The sequence below is a fragment of the Trichoderma ghanense genome (genome assembly GCF_004382785.1).
Source record: "Trichoderma ghanense strain CCMA-1212 chromosome Unknown scaffold_3, whole genome shotgun sequence".
Taxonomy (NCBI): domain Eukaryota; kingdom Fungi; phylum Ascomycota; class Sordariomycetes; order Hypocreales; family Hypocreaceae; genus Trichoderma; species Trichoderma ghanense.
In genome coordinates, this window is record NW_027395666.1 from 1,154,702 (window position 1) to 1,179,113 (window position 24,412).

At 55.7% G+C, this 24,412-nt stretch overlaps 6 protein-coding genes across 6 annotated transcripts; 4 read left to right on the forward strand and 2 right to left on the reverse strand.

Moving 5' to 3' along the window:
* Positions 1–192: 192 nt before the first annotated feature.
* On the reverse strand, positions 193–1,915 carry CCMA1212_003695 (uncharacterized protein; the record flags this gene model as incomplete). Its single annotated transcript, XM_073701034.1, has 2 exons — positions 556–1,915; positions 193–502 (listed from the first exon to the last, which is right to left on the reverse strand). The coding sequence occupies exons 1-2, from the start codon at positions 1,878–1,880 to the stop codon at positions 193–195; spliced, it is 1,635 nt and encodes a 544-aa protein (XP_073560378.1). The 5' UTR covers positions 1,881–1,915.
* A 5,268-nt stretch (positions 1,916–7,183) lies between these two features.
* Positions 7,184–9,700, forward strand: CCMA1212_003696 (Paxillin-like protein; the record flags this gene model as incomplete). Its single annotated transcript, XM_073701035.1, has 3 exons — positions 7,184–7,304; positions 7,367–7,459; positions 7,521–9,700. 3 exons carry the CDS (start codon positions 7,184–7,186, stop codon positions 9,698–9,700), a joined length of 2,394 nt encoding a protein of 797 aa, XP_073560379.1.
* A 1,556-nt stretch (positions 9,701–11,256) lies between these two features.
* On the forward strand, positions 11,257–16,254 carry CCMA1212_003697 (uncharacterized protein; the record flags this gene model as incomplete). The annotated part of the gene is made up of 3 exons (XM_073701036.1): positions 11,257–11,998; positions 12,061–13,948; positions 15,208–16,254. The coding sequence occupies exons 1-3, from the start codon at positions 11,289–11,291 to the stop codon at positions 16,252–16,254; spliced, it is 3,645 nt and encodes a 1,214-aa protein (XP_073560380.1). The 5' UTR covers positions 11,257–11,288.
* A 266-nt stretch (positions 16,255–16,520) lies between these two features.
* Positions 16,521–17,835, forward strand: CCMA1212_003698 (Methionyl-tRNA formyltransferase; the record flags this gene model as incomplete). The annotated part of the gene is made up of 5 exons (XM_073701037.1): positions 16,521–16,526; positions 16,562–16,796; positions 16,860–16,930; positions 16,983–17,098; positions 17,163–17,835. The coding sequence occupies 5 exons, from the start codon at positions 16,521–16,523 to the stop codon at positions 17,833–17,835; spliced, it is 1,101 nt and encodes a 366-aa protein (XP_073560375.1).
* A 3,314-nt stretch (positions 17,836–21,149) lies between these two features.
* Positions 21,150–23,390, forward strand: CCMA1212_003699 (uncharacterized protein; the record flags this gene model as incomplete). The annotated part of the gene is made up of 3 exons (XM_073701038.1): positions 21,150–21,275; positions 21,353–21,866; positions 21,925–23,390. 3 exons carry the CDS (start codon positions 21,150–21,152, stop codon positions 23,388–23,390), a joined length of 2,106 nt encoding a protein of 701 aa, XP_073560376.1.
* Positions 23,391–23,754: 364 nt separating this feature from the next.
* On the reverse strand, positions 23,755–24,412 carry CCMA1212_003700 (uncharacterized protein; the record flags this gene model as incomplete). Its single annotated transcript, XM_073701039.1, has 2 exons — positions 23,755–24,058; positions 24,405–24,412. The coding sequence occupies 2 exons, from the start codon at positions 24,410–24,412 to the stop codon at positions 23,755–23,757; spliced, it is 312 nt and encodes a 103-aa protein (XP_073560273.1).

Below are 24,412 nucleotides of genomic sequence, written 5' to 3' on the forward strand. Positions count from 1 at the left end.
ACGTCAATTGGTGGCAAATGGGCTTGGTTGAATTGTCAGCTACGCAGTATCAGCTTGCGGCCCAATTCTGCCGATTTTATGGCTATCTAAGTATCCGGTAAAGACTGTCCAATATGCCAATGTCCTCCTCCTCAGGCAACTAGCCCCCGTGGGTCTTTTGTTGTGGTCAACGTGAGAGTCAAGAGATCGAACCTAAAAGAGCTTGTGCTCCAGGGTCATCTCGGACTCGGGCTCCAGGCCGACGCAGGCGCGGAAGATGTTGGTCAAAGCCGCACGCTGCTTGGCCAGGGCGTTCACGACGGGCGTTCCCGGAGGAGTCAGAGGAGCCTTGAGCATGTAGCTCAGGACGCTCAAGACGCTGTGGAAGTGCTTGAACTCGGCAGTCTCGTGACCATCGGTGGAGGCAGCCTTCCACTGGATACGGGTCATCATCTCAGCCACCACGACGAGGTCAATGATCAGAGGCGAGGCCAGGAGAGAATCCTCGCAGATGTTGAACAACCTAGTGTTGCGGGTTAGTGCGATTCACAAGAAGGATTATTCAGAGTGACTTACGAAATGGTCTGGTGACCACCGAGGAAAATCTCAGCGTAGTACTCGTCAAGAGCCCGCTTGTTGTCGCCGACAGCGGGCATGTACTTGATGACAACGCAGTGGTCGGGGTGCTCACCCTTCTTGTACAGGATGCTGTTGGCCTCAACCATGTCATCCACCACGTTGGACTTGGAGATCTCCTTGGAGCGGAACTGCTTCTGGGAGCTCAAGTTCTTCCCGTCGTTGTTGCCCAGGTGGTTGTAGCTGGCAATCGAGGTCAACTTGATACCGGCATTGATGAGGAAGTCCACCAGAGCCGACTTCATCTTGGTCTGACCAGACTTGAAATCGTCGCCGCCAATGTAGGCATTGTGCTTCTCAGCGAGCTCAATCGCACCAGGGACGAAGGTGTTCTGGGGAGAGCCGTTGATGAAGGGGGCGTTCTCCAGGATACACGCAACAGCAAAGACGGTGGAAGGAGAAACCTCCTCGTGACCCTGCTCGATAGCCTTGAGAAGGTTATCGGCGGTGTCGTTGACTCCGTCAATGATGTCGGCGTATCGCTCAGTGTTGGCAGTCCAGAGAACGACGACCTTGTCAAGGCCGTTGTTGGCCTTGAAGTCGCGAATGTCCTTTCGGATTCGCTCAACGTGAGCCATCGAAGCCTTGGAGCCCTCAATGAGGTTGTCGGCCCGGTCCTCCTGGTTGGCGGCAATGAAGTCGGGGTAGTAGATGGAGGGGAGGGGAGTCATCTCCGCCATCTCCTTCCTGACAAGGGACTTGAGAGCAGGCTCCAGGACCTTGGCCCGATCCATGGCCTCGGCCAAGTTCAGCGAGCTGATGTCCCAGCCACCAATGACAAGGTCGTTGGGGTGGACCATGGGCAGCAAGCTGTGGAAGGGGATGTTGATCTCCTTGTTGGTCTTGGCGTCGGCTCCGAGCTTGACGGTGGAGCTCATGACGACGGAGCCGTAGTAGTTGGCCTCCTGGACGCCCTCCTTGGTGTCCCAGGTGAGGTTGCGGCGGTTGGCAATGATACCGGCGGTGACGGTGGTACCATTGTTTCCGCCCCAGCCCACCAGCATCATGCCGACCTTGGGAACCTTGCGGTCGACCTTGAAGTCGTAGAGCGTCTCCTTGGGAGTCGCCACAAAGTTGCCATTGGCGTCGGTCTCGACGCTGGTGGTGCGGTAGGTGTACTTGGACCGGATTTCCGAGTCCGTGTAGGTGACGTTGGGGGAGTTGACGACGAAGGTGCTCCGAGCAGCACCAGGGGACGCCGTCTGGCGTTGGGCATAGCCATTCCCGTTCGAGGAGCCCGTGCTAACTTCCGCGTGCGGTGCCATTGCGACGATGGGGCGCGGCGCGGGAGAGAGTTGGTCTAATTGAAGGGTTGTACGGGTTCTTTTTCTCTATATTCGACCTTTATTTGGAAAAGGTCGAGTCCGCTAACCCTCCAGAGGCAGAGCAGCGGGCTCCGGCGAACGGGTGGTGAATCCTGGAAGGGGTCAGCCTCAACCTTCTTCTTTTTGCTCTTTCCTCCTTCATCCTTGAACGAACAAATCACATACGAGTTAAGAAGATTGGAAAACGTCTTGTCGACTGTGTCGTGATCGAGGCTTTGACTCCTCGACCAACTTTAAACCTGTAAGAAGGTGAAGGAGAGGGAGGTTGATCGGGCGAACTGGGGTCGCGACAAAGCAGCTATTCAAGAGATTTCAGAAACGGATTCTGGGATTGAAGTCGGCTGACTTGGTTGCGAAGTGCACTTTGGAACTTGACTTTGTGGTGATGGAAGAGGAAGAGAGAAGAGAAGCTTCCGGTTAGCAGGGGAGGGGTTGGATCTTATAGGCTCATTAATTACTTATTCGTAGGCTTTCGTCGGCTAAGGCCACCTCAGTACCTTGGGTATTCCTACCTTACCTTACATGGTCAGCACCTCTCCGGGCGACGTATTGCAAGCGCACCAGCGCTAACAAAGTGCCCAAGACCGGCGCCGGAGGACAGCTAGCAGCAGCTTCATCTTCCATGGCCTGGCCCGCGCGTGCAGGCGGTGAAAAAGCCCTCACGGCTGCCTGTGCTAAGAAATTGCGGGATCGAATTCGCTGTCCATGATTGGGCGGGCGAGAGATTGAGCCGTACGAGTGCATGTTGACTGATGTGTACATACAGGAAGCCGGCGGCAGCTCTGGGCTTCGTGCGTCCCGGATAGGACGGGCGAGTGGGATGAGCTGAGATGGGCGGAGCGGACCTCGGGACCCTGAAAGCTTCCTTACTGCTGGCAAGAGGATTTTACGGGTTCATCTCGTTCTTCTCTCATTGATTGAACCATGACGAGCGTATTGATCAATTGCTCCGTTACTATGATGCCTGTCCAATTCCACGAGTATCAGACTTCCTCACTTTACCCTGCCTTACCGACAAGATACACACCGGTGCTTCGTCCATACATGGCAGTACTGCTTCGATAGAGGACAAATGGCGTGAGTGCTCATCCTCGTGTGGGGGCCGTTGCTCGGCGTGCCGAAGAGGCGCATCAGCAGCCACGAACCATTGAGAGCTCTCGTCTTCATCGTCTCCTTAGTCTTTGACGTTGCTCAACCTGCACATCGGACTCGTTGACGCGGCGCCAGAAGCACCTCGCCTGCATTCGGCAGGGGTTCTTCGGTGCTTGGGTACATGTAGGAACCTTGATGAAGCCTTAGGTACTTAGTAAGGACATGAAGATCGCGTGCTCTTGGCCAAGCGGTTCTGTGTACAGTACGAATAGAGCCTTTTGAGCCATGTCTCTTATGCCCGTGTTGGCTGACAAGTGTCCAAAACGGCAATATATAGAAGAGATCACCATCGACCGCCATTCTTGACCGCATTTGCTGCATGCGTTTCTGTTGGGACATTCTATGTCCTTCCCTCGTTGCAGGGAATTGCATGATAGTTGACACGTAACCACGAGCATCATGTAAGGTGGTGCCAGTCTATTGGCTGGTATCACAAAGCGGCCAATCGCTCAATTCATGCCTCCAGAAGATGTGCGAAGCTGACAGGCAGTCATTGAATGGGAGTTTCTTGCTAGGACTCGGCTCAAGCACGTCGACGCGATGACACGAAGCACGCAGTACCTGCAGGAAGACAATTGGCGAGGCTGCAATCCTGCAGGCCACCTGTACGTGTGATACGTCCAAGATGGCGGTGCCTGGTATGTCTCGTGCCTGAGATACCACCCTTCCATTGATCAATCGACCACAGACAGGTCAGATCATGCCAGAAGTAGTCTCGTACCAGGACCTGTGCGAGATATTGCATACTGCAGTGGTGATTCGTAGTCCCAACAGCATACACGGCTAAATAGCATTGGGTCAAGGTGTGCAAAGTCGACAATCGGCGAATTTATGACCTGTCGTACCAAAAGTATTCCTACAGACAGTCATGACTTTACTTGGTTACGAATGGGAATTGCATCCAGTGCTACCCTGTCGCAGCCGGGGAAGATAACAGCGGCATGCTGTACCACAGCCTACTGGTGTCACCAGCGTTGTCTTGTGCGAGGCTGATTCCCGTCCCGCGATTACACAGAGCGGCTTGCAATGCATCAGCCTCAAACTTGAGGCGGTTCGGCAGCTGAGCATCTGTCTTATCGTCCGCTCGGAAGGTCAGAGGAGCCTGAAAATCCCCTGGGCACCTGGCACACCAAACCGAAACGGCGACCTTTCAAACAACGCGTCATGCCGCAGCAAGAGTTGTCAAAACCCCAGTCAAGACGACGTCGACAGGGATCTCTGTTGGTGTTACAATCACGGAGTAGCCAAGGCTGCGCGAGAATGGAGCCCTCTCGCAAGTACGGAGTGCCAGTACGGGTACTTTGTGCTATTGCGTAGACTTCGAGAGCAGCCTGCGGGAGAGTCGTACAAATATATGTGCCGTGATTGATGCGCCGATCCCAGATACGTGGCGTCGTCTTGTAGTACTCTTTCATTCTCGGGAGAGATATCTTGCTCCTAGCTAACACCAGAGGCCATTTTGAGTGACAGAACCTCCCGGACGACAGAGACAAAGAGGTTTCGTGCTTCGTACAGGAGTTATCCGTCCAGAGTGCTTCACAGATGTGTGCTCCAAAGCACATTTGTACCCGTACATGATGGCATCGGTCGGGGCCTGGATGAGACGCTGAACCGCCTCATGCGACGCGCCAGGGTCTCTCGCGAACCCAAAACAGAGGCCAGCCAGGATGGCCACCAGCAGCATCTCACTTTGGTAGGTGAAATACAAGCTTAGTACCCCATACTCCTGTGGAGGAACGACAAGCCGCACTTGAGCCGAACAGAGATGGTGATCACCGATTGAGCCTCGAAGAGGAAATGAGACCGCCGGCGATGTGCGGAGAGCGGCTCGGCAGCGGCGCGATGGCATCCTCGTCACCTTGGGCCTCCTAGTAGGAGCGGCAGGTAGCAGAAGGTTGTACGCTGTATAACCGAGACTGCGCCGGTTCGTGTCATGCGCGATGGGACCAACAGACGTCCTTCCAACCAGTTCCGAGTTCCCAGTCCATCATCATCATCATCATCATCATCCACACTTGTGCATGCGTCGTTTGAGACATTGGCCTAGCCGTCCACGTGCGGCGTCTGCTCATGTTCTGTGTGGCCTCCAACCACCAGCAAACCTTCCATACCACGCGAGACGGCCGGCCGAGTCGAGGTGCGCCTAACGGAGGGCCGGACACCTTCGGTATATAACTGAACGAAGAGTCGAGGGCTCGAGGCTCGAGGCTGAAGCACAGGCGTCGCCGTCCGTCCAATGGTTCCAGCGTCAGGCCGACGAGACGGAACTTGAGGTGAGGTGTGATCGAGTGTGGATGGATCCTCCCACTTCGATTGGGCGAGCTCCTGATGGACATGGAAATTTGGCCTCAGCGCCGTTGGCGACCTGCAGCGCACCCGTGTGGGCGCTGAGGCTGCTGACCGTCCCCCCAAAGGGGACTCCCCCAAGGCCCCTCAGCGCTCCAGTGGTCCACTTCCTCGCCCCCCCCCCCTATATCAACTGGCGCACAGGCACTGGACGGGGCGGCTACAGGGGCGTCCCTGCAAGGTACGGTGCCCGAAAGAGCAAGCCACATTGGCGCTACTGCGGCCTCATTTAATACGCAGCCCTGGAGCTGTCTTCTTCCAGCGAACCTTCCGGCTTGGGTGCGCTGTTTGTTAACGGCCAGCCGGGATTTATCGAAGAAGATGAAATGAGGCCCTGCTAGTCCGTCTGATACGGACTTAGTGGCAGGCTAGGATGGCCAATTGGGGCGCCGGTTCGCTGAGCACCGCGACCGATGCGAGGAATCCTGAACGAACGACGTCTGGAGAATCTGCAGCGATGCCCTTGAGTTTAGTCTGGATTGGACACCGGCGGGTGTTGGCCCTCGATGGCCTCGGAGCAGCGATGGACGGCCGCTGGAGAGGACGGGCGATCAAGGGAGTGGATATTGGGAGCGACGAAGCACGACCGGAGTCTGGATATTGAGCCCATTTCCCTGGCAAGGGAGCGGTCTCGAGGACTCCAGACAGGACCCTCTGCCCTACGAAGCACCACCGTCCGGGGTTTCAATACGGTGTGCGACCTCCTGCCAGAATGACTGGGACCGACCGGATTGCGATGTGCTCGTGCTCGTGTGTCGTGTTCCCCATCCGACAGCGTCTGATACAGACGTTTGGAATCAACGCCTCTCGGGCCGCGACAAGCTGAGATGTACCTCACAACCCTTGGCCTCGCCCTCCTCCAGCCTCGCCTCGCTTCGCCTCGCCTTATTCTCGTATTATTCACCAACTCGTGTCTGCTTCGGTGCCTCTCCAGCGGCGCTCTTGGGCACAACAAAGAGCAAACATCCACACCGCAATCACCGCCAACGTCTATCCACGGCACTGCGAGGCTGCTTGCAGGGATTCGCGACCTGATCGCAATTAGCTCCCACCAAGAAAACCCTGGCCATCCGCAGGCCAGCGACAGGGTTCAGGCCGAACCTCTAGTCAGGGGTCTGCCACCACCCCCAGCGACGCTTTCCGTGACCTCCACAACTCGAGACACTATGCGCAACATCACCGTTTGCAGGTAGCCGTTCCTCCAAAACTTGCGACCTTTCCCCCCTTCTGCCTCGTGCCCTCTTCTCTTCCTCGCCAAACCATCCTCCTGGCACAGCAGGCGAGGCGTCAAGCATCGACCTAACGCAGGATCTCTCCGGCGTCTCGGCCGTGGGCTCGACAGCTGCTTTCACAGGATCCTGGCTCTCCCGCCGCCGCATTCTCTGTCGGAAACACGATTAGGCTTTTCACTGCAACACGCTGCCGCCGACGGCGAGGCTGCGCTTTCGTTGTCAGCTTGAGATCCTTCGCGTGAAGCATCTGCGCAAAGCATCTGGAAAGAGGCAGCAGAAACCGGAGGCGTCGTGGGCGGCGTTTCCTTCGTTTCGTTTCTTTGCTCGACTCGTCTGCCTTTTATATCATCACGCAACGCACACTGCCAGTCGGCCAATCTCCTTACAACCGCCACCATAACGATTGCCCGTGACCGCTCTGTAGCACGTGTCGATGTCGGCATATCCAATGTTTCCCTTCACGCCTGAATAACACGACTTGAACCACTGCACGAAAAGCCCTGCACCGCCATCATGTCTGGACTGAGGGAGTCGGCTTTCCTGCCGACGATCAAGTGTTCATCATGTGGCATGCAGGTGGAAATCTCCATGATGGGAGAACACGCGTGTCCTGGGCCTGGGCCGGCTGTCGAGCGTAAGCTTCATCCTGTTGTCACGGTTGAGTACCTAGTTGTTTGTGCTAAACTCGAATTTCAGTATCACCGCCTCCCGACAGCAACGCCAAGTTCCAAGATCCGCCTCCCAGGTCAGCCGACCGTATGCCTGGCCCAGTCGACGTTGGCGCAGCGAGTACGATCACCCGACAACCTGAACCCTCTTCGATTGGCAGCAGAATACTGACCTGCAATAGACAAGATGTACATGGCTCCAGGGCCGTTGACCCCGGTGAGCGCCGGAGGTTCGCGGAGCGTCTCACCGGCGACGCCGTCCAGACCATCCTTTGCCGACCAAGCAAGAGACTTCTTCTCATTCGGCGCTGCTAAAGCGGACGAGCCCGCACAGGCACCCAATAAACTCGACGTAAATGGCCATCGCAGCTCGAAAAGCGTGGCCGCTATGACATCCACACCAGCTTCCACCAAACCCCTTGGTTTCATGGAACGCATGAACACCATCGCTCCCGGGCCATTTGACGCCACCCAGCGACCCTCGACGTCCCACGGGGCCTTCCCGGCGAAGAAGGAGTCGACCTCACGGTTCGATATGCCTGTATCGGCAGAGCCGGCGTTTATGAATGAGCGACCAGGAACAAGCAGCTCCAGTCTGTCCTCTGGAAGCAGCGGCGTCCCATCCACCCCACAGCAGCCCCGGAGGAACAATTACGAAGGATTTGGTCCCCCATCTGGGCGCGGGCTGGATCCCAACGGCATGGCGCCGCCGTTGAGAGCCGGGACCTTTCCGGGGCCATTGAACAGCGTTGGCGAACCCCCTCGACGACCATCGTATTCGAGCCCGAGATCCGGTCCGCTGGGTTCCGCGGCGGCCCCCGAAGGCGAGCGTCGACCATCTCTGGCTCCCGACACGTCCAGAAAACCTCCGCCGCGCAAGAGCCTTATCCCCCAGCACTTGCCGACAGCCTCCCTCAACTTGGCCGCCGAATTCGGCGCCAGCAACCCCTATCACAACTCTACAGACTCTGCCTCTTCAGGCTACTCGACATTTAGCAACCAGAGCCAGGGCACCGCGCAGACAAGCCCGGCAAGGTCCGAGGTACGCAACAGCATACCGGATGCGCTCAGGGTAAGGTCGCAGGACAAGCCGCGGCCATCCAATCTCCGACTCGACCCGGCAGCGGAGATCGCCCCGCCTGCTCGATCCCCTGTGCCGCGATCGCCGTATCTCATTCCGGACGGAGATGAAGAACGGGTTGACCCGGCGATCCAATCCGGCCTTGGCCAGCAGCCGTTCAAGCCATACCGAGCTTTTAGCCCGGCCATGTCCTCGACCCCTGCGCCCAGCCAGGAACCACCGGAGCTGGATTTGGGACCCAAGAACGAAAGCTCTCCCGAACAGCCTTCTCCCAGGCAATCTACCCCTAAACAGCCTTCTCCCAGGCAATCAACCCCTAAACAGCCTTCTCCCAGGCAATCAATCCCTAAACAGTCCCCTCCCAGGGAGTCTCCTCCCAGGCAGCCAACTCCGGTGCAATCTCCTCCAAGGCGATCCCAACCCGCACCGGTGGTATCGACCCCGAGACAGTCACCACCAAGACAATCCCAGCCTGCACCGGCGGTATCGCCTCCAAGACAATCACCACCAAGACAATCACAGCCTGCGCCGCGGGAATCTCCCCGCAAGGTTTCCGAAGACCGGAAGGGATCCAAAGATCTCAAACTTTCGTCTCGAGGCGACTGCAAGGCCTGCGGACAACCCATTACTGGCAAGAGTGTTTCGTCGGCTGATGGTAGACTGACTGGAAGATACCACAAGGCCTGCTTTGTCTGTGCCACATGCGCGAACCCGTTCACCTCGGCAGAGTTTTACGTTTTGAACGACAAGCCCTACTGCGAGCAGCATTATCACAAGCTCAACGGCAGCCTGTGCGGAAGCTGTGGGCGCGGTATCGAGGGACAATTCCTTGAGGATGAGTCTCAGACCAAGCACCACCTGAATTGCTTCTGCTGCCAGGATTGCCGCCAGCCGCTTGCGAACGGCTACTTTGAGGTCGACGGCAAGGCCTATTGCGAGCGAGACGCCCTGAGGAGAACCCAGCCGCCACCGCCCGCCCCTTACCCTCGAGGACCGGGGCGAGGCGGCTACGGAGGCCCTGGAGGGCCTGGCCCACGACCATACGGACCTGGACGCATGGGACCGGGAGGACCGGGAGGACCGGGAGGCCCAGGAGGCCCGGGACCCCGACCGGGCTACGGCCCTCCTGGCCTACCCAGAGGACCTGCCCCGTACGGTGGACCACGACCAGGCCGTCTCGGACCCGGCATGGGGCCCGGCATGGGCCCTGGTATGATGGGACCTGGCCTAGGTCCACGACCCAAGATGAACAAGAGGATGACACGATTGGGCATGATGTAAAATGCCTAGCGTCTCTATCCGCCTTACTGCATAATGTCTTAGTATTCCCAGCAACGTTCACTCTGCAGAGCAGAGAAGGACATATCCCCCCCAAGCCCTCTTTCCCGGAAATCTTGGGAACCAATGCATAATCTGTTTGTTTTTGGTTTATATACCCAGTTCTTTCTTGCCTTGTCTTTTCACCGGCGATATACCGGCTGGGCTTTGTTTGGTGGATATATGTCTCTTTTGGCTATAATCCAAGTTACCTTATGCTTACGAATGTATCCGATCTCACATGCGTTTTCAGTTCATGTTGTTTATCTATATCCTGTCCTCCATTATAGATGGCGTTTTTTTTTTTCCTTTCCTTGCCTGGGTGTACCGACAACTCTGGTGATTTGTTAATATTGAAACCGAGTCGAAGCGTATCGCATGGATTCGGTGTGTTTTTGTGTACTCGCCCCATCCTCCTACGCGTAATCCTCCCCTGATCGACGGCATGAATCTGGCTTTGCAGCACCTTGTGGGCTGGTGGCTGATGACTGAATGAGCCGGAACTGGTGTGGCAAATGGCCAGTCCCTCTGTTCCCCCTTACATGTAGCCACTAAGGCGAGTCCACCCCACCGCAATTTTGGATCAATCCCCGCTACAGTACTGTACAAGAGTGACATTCGCGCGATAGGTACCTTAGTAATTAGGTAGGTACAGTATTGTAGAAGCGTGGCCACTCTGCGCCAAAACCGATCGGGACAGAATTGCAATTGGATGGGTTCGAATCAGGCGTTGGGCGAGATCCCCTAATTCAATTGCAGTATGTACTAGGTGTACATTCAAGTTGCATCGGGGCGATCTAGAGGCAAACGGCAGCTTCAGACGAATTCAGTACAGCGCATCAGTGCCCGCCGCGAGTCCGTTGCACGGGGCACATGGCCAGCCGATCCCTCGCCAAAAGACTGCCGCCGTTTCCACCGTGGCACGACATCTGCCAGATTGCGTGTGTGCTGGCTATCCTCCGAATCTTTCCCTCGACTCGTCCCTCAATCCCTTTTCGTCTTCCCCCTTCTTCTCCAGACTGCACCCACGCCGCGCCTTGTCTGGCTCCCTCTGCAACAGCAACCCTAGAGGCTGGAAACGGAGCAGACATTTCGTCCTCCTCTTCTTGAATCCATCCCTTCGTTGTGTTTCACTAGCCCCTTAGTCACTCTTTTGAAGATCTGCTCTGCTCTTTTTTTTACGCCCCGCGACGGTGAGACCTTCGACATCATACCAGCCTTGAGCCCACGCCCGTTCCTACGATCGCACAATCGGGCGCATCCTGTCCGATTCTCCTTACGAGCGCAACTCGATCGGCTGCTGCCCACAAATCCGCCAGAAGACACGGTTACGCCAACACAGGCCGCGTCACTCGGTCGCAACAGTCACTGGCAAACAAGGCCCCCCTGTGCGATTCCGCAACATGCAAACTTGAGAGAGCTCTGGCAGCCCGCAATCAAGCTATATATCCTGCAGCACTCGACGCCTCGGTCCAGCGCCGCCCAGTGACCGTGACACGTCAGAAGTAAACTTGTTTCAGACGAAGCCACCGCTTCGAGGGGATCCGGCACCATGTTGAGTCCCCATGCGCGCCGACCTCGGGTGAGGTTCATCCTCCTCATCATCTTCGCCTCCGTTACGTCCTACTACCTGCTCTTCAGCGGCCCGACCCCGCGCTTCAACATTGTGCCCTATCAATCAGGAGCACCAGAGACCAAGGGCGACCAGGCACTTCCTTCTGGAGCGCCTCAAGCTTCTCCGGCACCTCTAGCCTCCTCGGATACCAAAGGTAAAGATGCACCTACCAAAGACAAGGACAGTGGCCTTGAAAGCAAACCTGGCAGTGCGCCCGTCAGCAACAATGCCCCAGCCAAGGACGAGAGCGATGGCAAGAGCAACGACGCTCCCGCCAAGGACGAGGACGATGGTTCCATTCAAGACGGCAAGCCATCAGCTGAAGAGAAGCAGCACGACGACCACCCCGACAATGGTGCCCCCAAGAAAGAACCCGCCAAGCCGCCTTCAGATGCCGAGAAGGAGCAGAAGCCACTCAACATGGATGTCGAGACCTATAACAAGGAGGTTGAGATGCTCGAGTCCTGGGACATGACGATCGACGAGTTGAGGCAGTGGAAAGATCCCACTGACAAGGAAAACTACGATGACGTAGCTCCCGGCTACGAGACCGATGGTCAGGGAAGAGACTCGGGCACCATCAGCAGACTTCAGCATGAGAAGGACATGAGGAAGATGTGGAGATACGCTTATAGAACCACAGCCGAGTGAGTTCCACGCGCCCCGAGTCTTCGTGACGTGCCAAGCTAATTTTTCAATCACTCTATAGCCTCGAGTCTTCCAACAAGATCTACGGTAACACGCTTTCGACCCTCGACTTCAAGGAGAACCGTACAGAGTCCCTCCGACGCAAGCTCAAGGGGGGCAGCGAGGTGACTGTGGACTTTAGCGTTGACAAGCCCGTTCGCTTCAACCCGTACCCAGACTACAACAGTGAAGAATGGAAGAAGCTCAAACACGCTCCTCATGTTACTTGCAAGGGTCCGACCGGAGAGCCTGTCGAGGACCTGCTCGTTTTCAAGGGTCGCCCTCATGACTTCCCCGAACCCAAGTTTGGAAGCTATGCTCTGTTTGACATGGACCCCAACATTTGCTGGGAGAGAGAGACGCGCCTCGGCCCCTATGGCCTCCTGGAACAGACCAAGAAGGTTGGCGGCGAAGTCGAAGTCATCGATTGGGACAATGTCAACTGGGGCGATCTTGTGCGGCGCTGCGTGGAATCAAACGCTGCGAGGTTCGATTTGACCAAGGAGAAGAAGAACCCGTACCTCGACGTCTACCCAGGCCTCGTCAAGCCTGCAGTTCCCAAAGACGAGGGTAGCAAGGGCGGAGAGGCGAAGAGCGCCGGCGATTCTCAGAAGGATAAGGAGTCGTCAGCCGCACCCGTCAATCTGGACGATAAGACGACCAAAACCAAGATCAAGGGACGGTCACCGGCAGAGTCGAGGGCTGAAGAGACCAAGTATGTCAAGGAAAAGCGATCTGCAATTCTGCTGCGTTCCTACACAGGAAAGGTCTACACCAAGAACGACAAGGAGACGATCCGTGCCATGATTAGCGAGCTCTCGCTCAAGTCTGGCGGCGAAATGGAGGTTTTCCTCCTCGTTCAAGTCAAGGACAACAAGCTCAACCCGTTCGACGACCACGAGGTATACCAAGATATTCTGCAGAAGCACATTCCTCCGGAATTCCATGGCATCACCGTTCTGTGGAATGATCAGCAGGTGTGGGATATTTACACGGAATTGAAGGACGACAATGAGCGAAGTGTGCATACCGCGCAGTGGCTCTCTGTCCAGAAATTTAGCCAGGATCACCCCGAATACGATTTCATCTGGAACTGGGAGATGGACTTCCGCTTTACCGGCCACCACTATGAAATGCTCGACAGCATTGGCAAGTTTGCCGCCAAGCAGCCGCGTCGAGGCGCCTGGGAAAGGAGCGACCGATTCTATATCCCCGAACACCACGGCGATTACGACACGACTTTCCGAAAGGAAATTGAGGAGGCTTATGCCGGCGACACCGTCTGGGGTGCGCCCGAGCTGCCGTTCATCACGCCCGTCGGCCCCAAGCCTCCCGTGAAGTCGCCCGAAGAGGATAACTACACTTGGGGCGTGGGCGAAGATGCCGACTATATCGCCCTCGGCCCCATCTTCGACCCTGTCAACAGCAATTGGATCATCCGCGATAATGTTTGGGGTTATTCAGACGCAACGCACAGGGCCCGTGACCTTCCTCGCCGCACCACCATCGTCACCCACTCTCGCCTCTCTAAGCGCTTGTTGGATATCATGCACGTGGAGAACCTGCGTGGAAACCATGTTGCATCTGAGATGACTCCTCAGACTGTTGCACTGCTCCACGGCTTCAAGGCCATCTTCGCCCCCCATCCCGTCTTCACCGATCGCGATTGGAACGGCAAGTTTCTCAACTCGTGGTTCAACCCGGGCCCCAAGGGAGAATCTGGTAGCTATGGAAGCCCCTTTGGCTGGGGCAGAGAGCGACGATTCCAGGGCCATTCTTGGTACTATCGAGCGGAGCCGCCGAACCGAATGTACAACAACTGGATGGGCTGGGCCGACACTGGGATCGGGGGCGAGGCTTGGGAGAAGGAGCACGGACGACCTTGCCTGCCGTCCATCTTGCTGCATCCGGTCAAGGATACAAAGCCCACTAAGGAAGACCACAAGACTGGCTTCGAGCTCTTCTACGGCTAAGAAGTCTAATTTTTTTTTTTTTCTGCGTTTGGGCTCATCCATTCCCTCCGACTCCGGTTTGATGAAGGGTTACCCGACTTGGCTTCATTCTGCTGCGGCAGCTGCTGTTTCAACAATTTTCGCCCTTCCGCTTCCCTCTTCTATTCTTCTTCTCTTCTTCTGCTCTCCCTATTACTATCCTTTCAGGATACCCCTTTATGATCTTCTCACCAAGACGACAACGGCTGCCGCCGGGTCGAGCAGTCTGCCGGGTTGGTGGGCGCTTTCAACAGGAGGAAGGATGTACTATGATTGTTGACAAACGCACATGTTCATGGCAACTTTAGCCAAGGTACGAGGGAAATGGGCGAGATGCGAACAAGTCAGGCGTTTACAGTTTCTTTTTTATGATGGCACCGGATGGTTGTTTTCTGTGGTGGTCGATGGTTTATTATGCGTATCATTTGGCATGGCGATGTGACGAGACGAAGCTTCTTTCGCCTTGTGTGTGGGAGAGAATACGAAGGAAGTTTCGTCTTTTGGAAGTGCATCATGTTTTACTGGCATTGTTTCCGTACGAAGAGCAGGAGACGGGGTGGATAGAGGTTGCTGTTCCTCGAAATAATGTTTTTTAAGAATCGATTAGGAAACGTGCTCCTGCAAAAGGATTCTCGGGTGTATTGAGAATTTTAAATGAAAAGTTGACCTAAAAGGAACGACTTCCTTTACTATATGCCTATCAACTCTCGAGAAAAGCGCGGAATACTAAAAGAAATCAATGTTCATGTTGCTTCCTATCGAATCGCGCGAATCGGGCCGGATTAATTCGTCATGCCCCACGACTGTTACCGCTAGATGCATGTTGGATCTGGCTTAATCCGACATTCATGTGAACTCAAACCAGACTTGATGCTTCTCTCATACAACTTATCATGGCCACATTTGCACGCCAAATGAAACCTCGCATCTATTGACACGAATAAAAGCGCACTCAGTAATGACTCAGCATTTCGTCCATCGTAGAGCTCCTGTTCCACCATCCGGGTGAAGCGAGCCTCTCCGTCCAAGGAAGCAATGCGTTTATCCGACCCCAACTCAAGATGAACCCGTTTCCCAGCGTGAGCACATCTACAACCCCTTTCAAACTGTTTTGCTCAATTGACAAGGAAACCTCGAAATCTGACTTTTTTTTGTGTGTTATTCTTTGTGTTTAACAGACGCCCACGCCGCGACGGTTTCTGTTGCCCGGGCGATCGACGCAGTCGTCGTCGTCGTCGCAAACGCCCGGTGCGCCTCCGCGGTTTCAGTCCACGCCGCGGTTCGGCTCGTCTTCGGCGGTGAAGTCGACGCAGCGGAGGGAGCTTGATATTGAAGAGTCTGATGATGAAGAAGAGGAGGATGTTGTGTATGAGTCGAGTTTGTCGGGGGATGAGAGGGCGGTTACGGAGATGAGGCAGGCTGATTCACGACAGCGTGTGCTTGAGATTGAGTCTGATGCTGGGGTTCCTTCGCAGGAAGAGGCTTCCGCTGAAGGCGAAGATGGCAGAACTAGGAGACCTTTACGGTTTGACATTGAGGAGGGGAGCGTCAGTGAGAAGTCTTGGAAGGGCGAGATGGGGAGGGAAGCGAAGAGGCGGAAAGTGTCTATCTCGCCGTCGCCCTTGCTTGGGTCTCCGGATACGAGGGATGCAGAAGAAACTACGCCCGGGCATCTTCATGATGAGAAGAACGGGGATACTGATGATGACGGAGCATCGGTGATGAGCATGGGTAGCAGCTACGGCTCGCCCATAACGATGCGTGACAACTCCAAGGCCCCTCGACAACCCATCTTTCAGCAGGCACCGCGCTTCAAACCCCTCGACGCCGAAGACACACTGAGCGGAGGAGGTCTGCCGGCGGCGTTTTCACCGCAGAGGAGAGGGGCAAGGTATATACCTGGTGGCATGGCGTCTCAGCTACAAGGTTGGCTTTCAGAGGTCAGGATGTGGGACGAGAGCGGTGACAAGGCTGAGTCGGTGATCAAGCTGCATGTGGAGCGGATTCGGCCGGGGAGGAGGATGTATCTTGTAGAAGGGCGTGTCCTCTCGGAGGAGACATCTAAGAGATGGATCTTGGCTGGGGAGGGGAGATTGACGGGTTTGGGGAGGAGGGCGGAGGTGGAGGTGGGGAGTGTGGTTGTTGTTGGACAGCCGGTGTGGGACGTTGAGATGGAGGGGGCAGTCTGGAATGTTGCTTGTGAATGGAGTGTGGAGGGGACTTGAGGGCGTCTTGGAATAGGTTTTGTATCCCATAGCTTGGAGTCTTTTTGGATTCTTCATGGTTTTGGGTGTATGTGGTTGAGTGGTGAAGATGCATATAGGCAGTGTTTGCATCTAGCGCGAATGAGGGGCCAATTGAAGTCCAGCACAACCATCGCCGTACCCTGGAGCGCTCAGAAAACAATCGCCATTCATCCCTTGAACAGAGCCTTGCAAAACCGAGTCTGTGCTCCCATTAATCACAATCCTTTCTGTCACAAATCTCTGAAATGACAGTTTCATGATGTTTCGATTATCTTGCGGCGTCAAGTTTGCGCCAAGGCTGAGATTGGCGTCGCCGCGAAAGCGATATTTCTCGTCTGAGATTGAGAGAAAGGCTTGCGATCCGCTGCGGATACTCTTCTGCGGCTCGGATGCCTTTAGCTGTGCATCTTTGCGGGCGTTGCATCGGGAGCATGAGGTGAATAGGGGGCTTGTCGAGAGCTTGGATGTGATGGTTTTGCCGCCGAGGCGGACGGGGAGGGGATTCAAGGAGATCAAGGAGGGTGGGTATATATCCCTCTTGAACATGTGAACATAATGATGCGGATCTGCTAATGAGGAGACAGTGCCGTGTAAGTCTGTTGCGGAGCATCTTGGACTCAGGATACACCAGCGGGAGACGTTCAGAGGCTGGAGTGTAAGATCTCTTTCTGCCATCCCTCATTGTCAGAACGCTAAATGCGGTATAGATGCCAGAAGGGACCAACTTGATCGTGGTTGTCTCATTTGGACTCTTTGTGCCCCCGAGGATATTAAAGTCAGCAAAATATGGAGGATTGAATGTGCATCCGTCACTCTTGCCACAGTAGGTCTCGTCCTCGCAGTTTAACGACTTTGTTGTCAGATTTGAGTTGACGTAAAGACTGCAGTTTACGGGGACCAGCTCCAATACATCACGCCATGATGCGTGGAGACGAATACACGGGAGTCTCTCTACAAACGCTGGACCCCAAAGCTTTCGACCACGGCACCGTTCTCGCCCAAACACCTTCTCCCGGCTTGCCCATACCCGGCAGTGCCACGCTCCAGCATGTCACAGAAGCCCTTGCCAAAGTAGGTGCAGAGATGCTCGTCCAAGGACTGCGAGACGGGCTGCATGTGCCGCCGTATAGGGATGCAGGGTGGATGGCCGAGAAGCTTCACGGCGAGGACCTGGTTCACGCGCCAAAGGTCGGCAAGCGGGAATCGCAGATTGACTGGCTGGAATGGAAGTCCTCGGACTTTGAGCGTCATGTCAACATCTTTGATACTATTTGGACGCATGCGAAGAACGACAGGGGAAAGTTCAAGAGGGTGCTTTTCTTGGATGCGGAGAGCGTTCCTGTTGACGAGGTGGCGGGAAGAGAGGAGGAAGCGGTATTTCGGGTTGAAGATGGGAGTGAAGGGAGGGATGTCCCGAGGACTGTTAGGGTCGATGATGAGCGTGATGTGGTTTATGTTCAGACGACGCGTGAGGGCTGGGTGCGTGTGCGGAGTGTCAAGGTTGATGGGAAGACGGCTCAGAAGGCGCGGAATGGGTTGAGGGAGTTTTTGAGAGGATAAACGAAGTCATGATGTGGGAGTATCTATCGTGAACGACATCACATCCTAATTCTCATCAAGGGAGCTGTCCATACAAAAGGAGATACCTGGCTGAAGGATTGGGATGCCTACCAGCGAAACAAGAGGTGATTCAAAGTCACGGCTGATGCGATATCATCTTGGGCGGGCTCCCTATTTACGGATATAGAAAACTGCGATTCCCTCTAACATGAAGATCGTTCTTTATCAGAAGGCAAGCATGCGAGACTCCCACACGGAACCGTGGACTGTGCTGACAACCCACCGCGGGTATTCGCCCTGCCTTGGTAGCATATAGAAGTCGGTCACTCGCAGCTAACAGACACCTCGTATTCTCAAATGATGCAGCTTAGAAAGCCCAGGATGAAGAAAGGAGATGAGAAGCAGAAAAGCGTATGATGTTATTGTACAGGTCACATACTATATGCCAGAACCTACCTAGCACGAAGGAAAGGGTCTGCCGCGCATACAAGCTCGCTGCCCCCCCGTCTCAGGCGCGGGGGATGGTAGGCGAGCCGAATCGGCTCCGGCTGCATACAATCCATGTAGGTGACTCGGTGCTTCTTCTGGGGGGTTCAGACGCTGCTTGGCTGATGACTAGTAGTATTGTTGCTTGGAAGAAGAAGGGGGAGGGAAGAAAAGTCGAAGAAGAGGGACTGATTGGAACTCAAGGTGAGCATTGGAGGGCCCCCCCCTGAAAGGAGCTTTGGTGGTCGAAGGTCTCGATTCCTGGAGCGGAGTTTCTGTCCAAGTATGTTACTCGGTACCTAGAAGGAAAATCAAAAGAGAAGACAATTGCTGGATAGAAAAACTTGGAAGTGGGCTTTGCCTTGCCTTGTTCTGTCTCCACAGCTGGCAATTCCGTTTCTTGGCTGCTGGACTTGTTCACGATTGAGGCATCTCTTCCAGTGGAGGTGCATGAAAAACGAAGCTGTACTGTAGGGAGTTCGTCAGGAACTGGACAGACAGTGACTGGACTGGGTTGGATCTCTGGGCTGGGTTTGATTGGATGACGGTTGCGACGTTTGGTGGTAAAGGTGCAGCAACTGAAACGCGGCTGGGGCAGAAGCAGTCGAGGCCCCTGGTTCGCCAGTGGGCAGGCCAATCAGCAGCCGGCCTTGGGTGCTTCAGCGACAGGAGAGCAGTAGAGTAGAGCCTGACGGGCGTCTGGGTTGTTTTTTGGCGCCCTGAAACAATCGTGGGTGTGTTGGCAGGAGGGTATCATCCATGGTGAGTGGTGTGTCGGACGGAAATAAGGTGAAGGAGTACTGGCGAGTTATCGTACTCTTGAAGAGACCGGGAGCACGGGCGCCGAGATTCCGTTCGGTTGGGACTTGACTTGGAAAGAACGAACGTGTGAGGATGGAAATGAACGACTGCATCAGCAACTGTGATGTTTAATAATATGCGCAACACATTAATATTGATTGTTGATACTTGTCCATTTCTTCCGTCGCCCGAAAGCGACAAAAGCCACCTTGTTTGATGTGTTTCGCCTCGACACCGGGGTCGAGATGCTTCTCGTGGGTCGTCTAGGATGCATCGCTGCGCCAAACTTGCCGTGAGGGCCAGTCAACCGACTCTCTCGTCCCCGACCTCCCCAGGCGCGGATCTTGTTGCAAAAGACAGGTCCAGGTAAACCACAGGTCAGCTCCAGGTCAACCGTGGACTCGCCACGCAAAAGCACAGACGGCAGATACGACTGGAGACCTGCGATTCCCCTCGTGCCGCCCATCCTGCGTGGCGCAGCGTTTCGGCGACTGCCCGTGTGGGATTGGCACATGCCGTCCAGGTTGACATGAGGAGCCCGCTCGAACCAACGACAGCTTTTTATCCATTCTGCAGCGGACTGGACGTCCAGAGTCGGATAGGCCGGAGTGTCGAGGCAGAGCAGCGTGTGCGTGTACGTGTACCTACGAGTTATCACAGCAGCAGCACCTCTGCGCACTGGCAAAAGGCGGCACCCAGAGCAGATACATACGAAGCCTCTCCTTTGTATCAAACCCGCATTGGTCTTGCGCCCTTATGCCGGGGATACTCCGTCGAAATTGAGGGTGATTATGGAGAAGCGAGTCCATCTACTATCGCCATGCTGACGCCCTGAAGGCAAGGCTCGCCGCAAGCCCGGAACCAACTTGCCGCCTGCAAAGTTGACGAGATGGCCTTTTTTTTTTTTTTCTTTCGATCTCTCTGCCGTCCAGTATACAAAGTATGGGCACCCTCCCTATTTCAGCCCGTACTGTATGGATGCAGGGTGGCAACCCAACAACCGTTACCACCCAATATCGCACTCCGGACCCGTACACACTCGGACTTTACTTGGCCGAGCAGGGGTCTTGAAGAAATCTTCGAGGAAGTTGAGAGGTCCGGAATCAAAGTTTCACCCCTGACACCATGCAGTTCCTGCATTAGCGGCTCCGTTGTCAGAAGAAGGGGGGGGGGGATGGGATGATTCATCCTCTGCAGATTGCACTGCACATGGCTTTCGGTACGAAGCAGGACAACAAGTTCATGCCCGGACACAGCTGGCATGCCGAGATAGCACGGTACCTTGCATCTCGTAACTGGTCTTCTGAATGCTGACTCGGTCGCCGTGATCTCCAAGTTCTGCCGGCGGCTTTTGAACTCGAGTTGATTCCCGCTGAATACTTCTACTGGTTCTAATGCTTAGCATCATGCTGTCGAACTGCAATCTCCGCGTGCTATTTCTGTCCGTCTTGTCTGCGATCCAAGGCATAGGGCTCGTGTTCGTTGCCCCTCTGGCTCGGCTCTCCTCCCGGATCAGCTGCCTGATGCGCTCCCCCCCATGTTCTTTTCAAGTGAGCGATTGGACCAGGCCTTGCTGTTTCCCACACGCCCAAGATGGGTCCATGCCAGCAACATCCCCTGACCTTTCTCGATACGGATACACCCCTGATTCTATGGCACCTCACAGCGGGCAACAAGGGCTCCGCCAAGCATAGGCGGCCGCTGAGGACTCACTTGCATGCCGTAGCATTGTTGGCCTTGGTTTCATGAAGCATTGCCGCCCATGAGCAGCCTTCTCAGAATGGACCCAGGGGTGGGCGACGTTTCTATCTAAAAGAAGGACGACTGCCCACCTCGAGTGTCTCATCATGCTTCTTCGTCAGTTTTGCTCTTTTGCTCAACGATAACTTTGAGCTTGATGCTCGTCCTCTGACGTATCGTACGTCCAAAACACATTCGTTCCAACCGAACACCAAGAGAAACCCAGCCATTCTTTCCAAACGATTTGAATTAGAAACAATCCGTGACTGTCGCGACGACATTTCGAAATGCCTTCCATCAACGCCCTTAGCGCGGCCTTCCTGGCCTGCGCAGGTAGTGCTGTTGCTACTCAGTTTACATTGACCGATACCTACGATCACACCAACTTCTTCGACAAGTTCACCTTCAACGACGTACGGCACTTCTCCCATGCTATGGCTTTTGCCTGGTTGTCCGATGTATCTTGCTTGCTAACAATTGTCTGTTACAGCAACCCGATACCAACTCGGGATTCGTGGTCTACCAGAACCAGGCCAATGCTGTGTCTCAGGGCCTCGCCAAGATCACCAGCAACAACGAGGTCTACCTCGGTGTTGACCACAGCACTGTCCTCAAGGGCGCTGGCTTCCCCGGCCGTAACTCTCTGAGACTCGAGTCCAAGGCTTCTTACAAGCACGGCCTCATTGTCGCCCGGTTCACCCACCTGCCTGCCAACCGCTGCGGTAGCTGGCCGTCCTTCTGGACCCTGGGTGACAGCTGGCCCAACGATGGAGAGATTGACGTGTACGAGGGCTGGAACAACATTGTCAACAACCAGCCTGCCTTCCACGTCGGCGACACCAAGACCTTTGGCCAGTGCATTCTCGAGACCGCTGGCCAGACGGCTCCTGTTGCCACGAGCAACTGTGACAACACCTTCCAGAGCCCCCCTACCCAGTTCCTCAACCAGGGGTGCACGGCTACCGATGGCAACGGCCCTTGGGCTTCCAGCAACGGCGGTACCTGTAAGTAAAAAGCTCTCTTCTCACTTACCGACAAACATATATCTGACTTTCGACCCAGACGCCATTGAGTGGACCAGCGACTACATCAAGCTGTACAACTGGGCTCGCGGCTCCGAGCCTGCCAACCTGGCCTCGTCCTCGCCCGATACGTCCACCTGGGGCACTCCCGCGGTCAACCTGCAGAACTCCAACTGCAACATCGACAGCCACTTCAACAGCCAGCGCCTGATCCTCGACATCGACTTCTGCGGTAACCCCGTGGGCACGCCCGCCTTCTGGGAGCAGGGCTGCTCCGCCGCCACCAGCCAGGCCACCTGCGCCGACTACGTCGCCAAGTTCCCCGGTGACTTTGCCGAGACCTTCTTCCAGATCCAGGACATCCGCTACTTTGAGCAGGGAGCCAGCGAGCCTGCCACTTCTAGCACGCCCGCTTCGTCTTCCGCCGCTGTCTCGACTTCCGCCGCTGTCTCGACTTCTGCCGCTGCCTCGTCCTCGGTTGCTGCTTCAACCTCTGTGGACGCTGCATCGTCTGTGGCTGCCTCTTCCGCCGCGTCTTCCGCAATAGTCGTCCCGACGTCTGTGATTGCCAGCCAGCCTGGTAGCCCTGTCTACCCTATTCCTGGAAACAGCACCTCTGCCTACTCTGTTCTCCCCACCGGTGGCGCTGGCTACCCCGTCCCCTCGAGCGGCGGCTCTGGCGGCCCTGAGACCATCACCACTGACATCACCATTGTCCACACCATCACGAGTTGTGCTCCTGAGGTGACCAACTGCCCGGCTCGCCACTCTACCCAGGTCATCCACACCACCCTCCCTGCTCCTCAGCCAACTGGCTCTGCGTCGCCTGTCGTTACCCCCGGCGCCCCTGCTCCGTCCAGCGGTGTTCCCGGTGCTCCTAGCCCCTCGTACAGCGTTCCCGAGGGCCCGGCTCCTTCAAACGGCCCCAGCGGCCCTGAAACCATCACCACTGCCATCACCGTTGTTCACACCATCACCAGCTGCGCTCCTGAGGTGACCAACTGCCCGGCCCGCCACTCTACTGAGATCATCCACACTACGTACCCTGCTCCTCAGCCAACCGGCGTTGCGCCACCGGCTGCTCCTCCTGTTGCTCCCTCTCTCTCTCCCAGCTATGTGCCTGTCCCCCCTGCGGCTTCGGCTCCGGCTCCTAGCTACGTGTCTGTTCCGCCTGTGGCGCCAGCCCCGGCTCCTCCTGTCGCTTCTGCCCCTGCACCCAGCTCTGAGCCTGCTCCTCCCGTTGCACCGGCCCCCGCTCCCAGCGTCCAGCCCGTGGCTCCCGTGGCTCCGGCCCCGGCTCCTTCTGTTGCCCCGGCTCCCGCCCCTATCACGCCCGGCAACAGCACCGTTTCCACCCTGATCTCCGTCCCTACCGGCCAGGCCCCGGCCCCGTCAAACGGCGCGGGCTGCACTGGTATCGACTGTCTGCCCTTTGGCAGCGGCGCTGCCCGCACCGGCATGAGCACCCTTGCTCTTGTTGGTGCCGTGGCGGTTATGCTGTTGTAAGTGGCGTGATTCTGACGATAGAGGATAGGATGGGATGAGAATGAGAGGAAAAGAGGATGATTGCATTAAGAGCTGGTCAAGTAGCTACAAATTAATCAAGGCGTTAGTGTTGGATACTGAAATGTGCCCCCATATTGAATGTGGGTGGACGTATATACATTTTATAGAGTTGGATCCGAGGATCTGTCATACCTTCTGATAGTTACAATTCACTTTTTACTTTTCACTTTTCATCCTGAAAGTATTGAACGGAATGTGCGAATGTGTGAGTTCTTAATACTGTCAATTCATGATGCTATATAAACTGACCCCCTGAGCAACGTCCAAAGAAAAAGTTCCACATAGCCTCAACTACCTTATTCCTTTACTCCTCATCCGAAAGATGCGTCTCAAAAGCCATCTCAACTTTCCCATCCCCATCAGGACAATACCACGCCGTAAGAATCCTCACCTCGCCATCCCTCCTGTTCCCCCCCTGCTGCTGCTCCCCACACGCCGTCTTGGCAAGCTGCACCAGCTGCGCCCAATGGCCCCGCGGAACACTCGTCTCCTTGAGGCGATCGCCAAGAACGTCGTCCGCTGAGATCCAGTACTGGACTTTTGCGGGGGTAGAGCCGTGGGCGGGCTGGATGGAGATGCGGTGGTAGTGGTTGATGTTGGGTAGGGTTCTGTTTTTGGAGGAGGATGGGAGGGAGGAGTCTGGTTTTGATGTGAGGCGGAGGGGTGCGACGGATGCGGTGGAGGGTTTGGGGGTGGTTGAGAAGAGGGGTGCTGGGATGAGGTTGCGGAGGGAGTAGGGGGTTGGGTTTGAGGGNTCCGTCCAAAGATCGCATATCGGGGATACGTGAAGCAAGATGGGGGGGGGGGGATTGGCTGGTTGGGAGTGTGGTAGTGACTGTGATGGGGTTGCTTGTAGTTGCGATGTGAGGGAGTTTGGATTGGTTGTGATGGAGGGGAATGGAGAGGATGCCGGGGAGAATCATGATGATGATGATATAGATGAGGGAGATGGACTTGAGCAT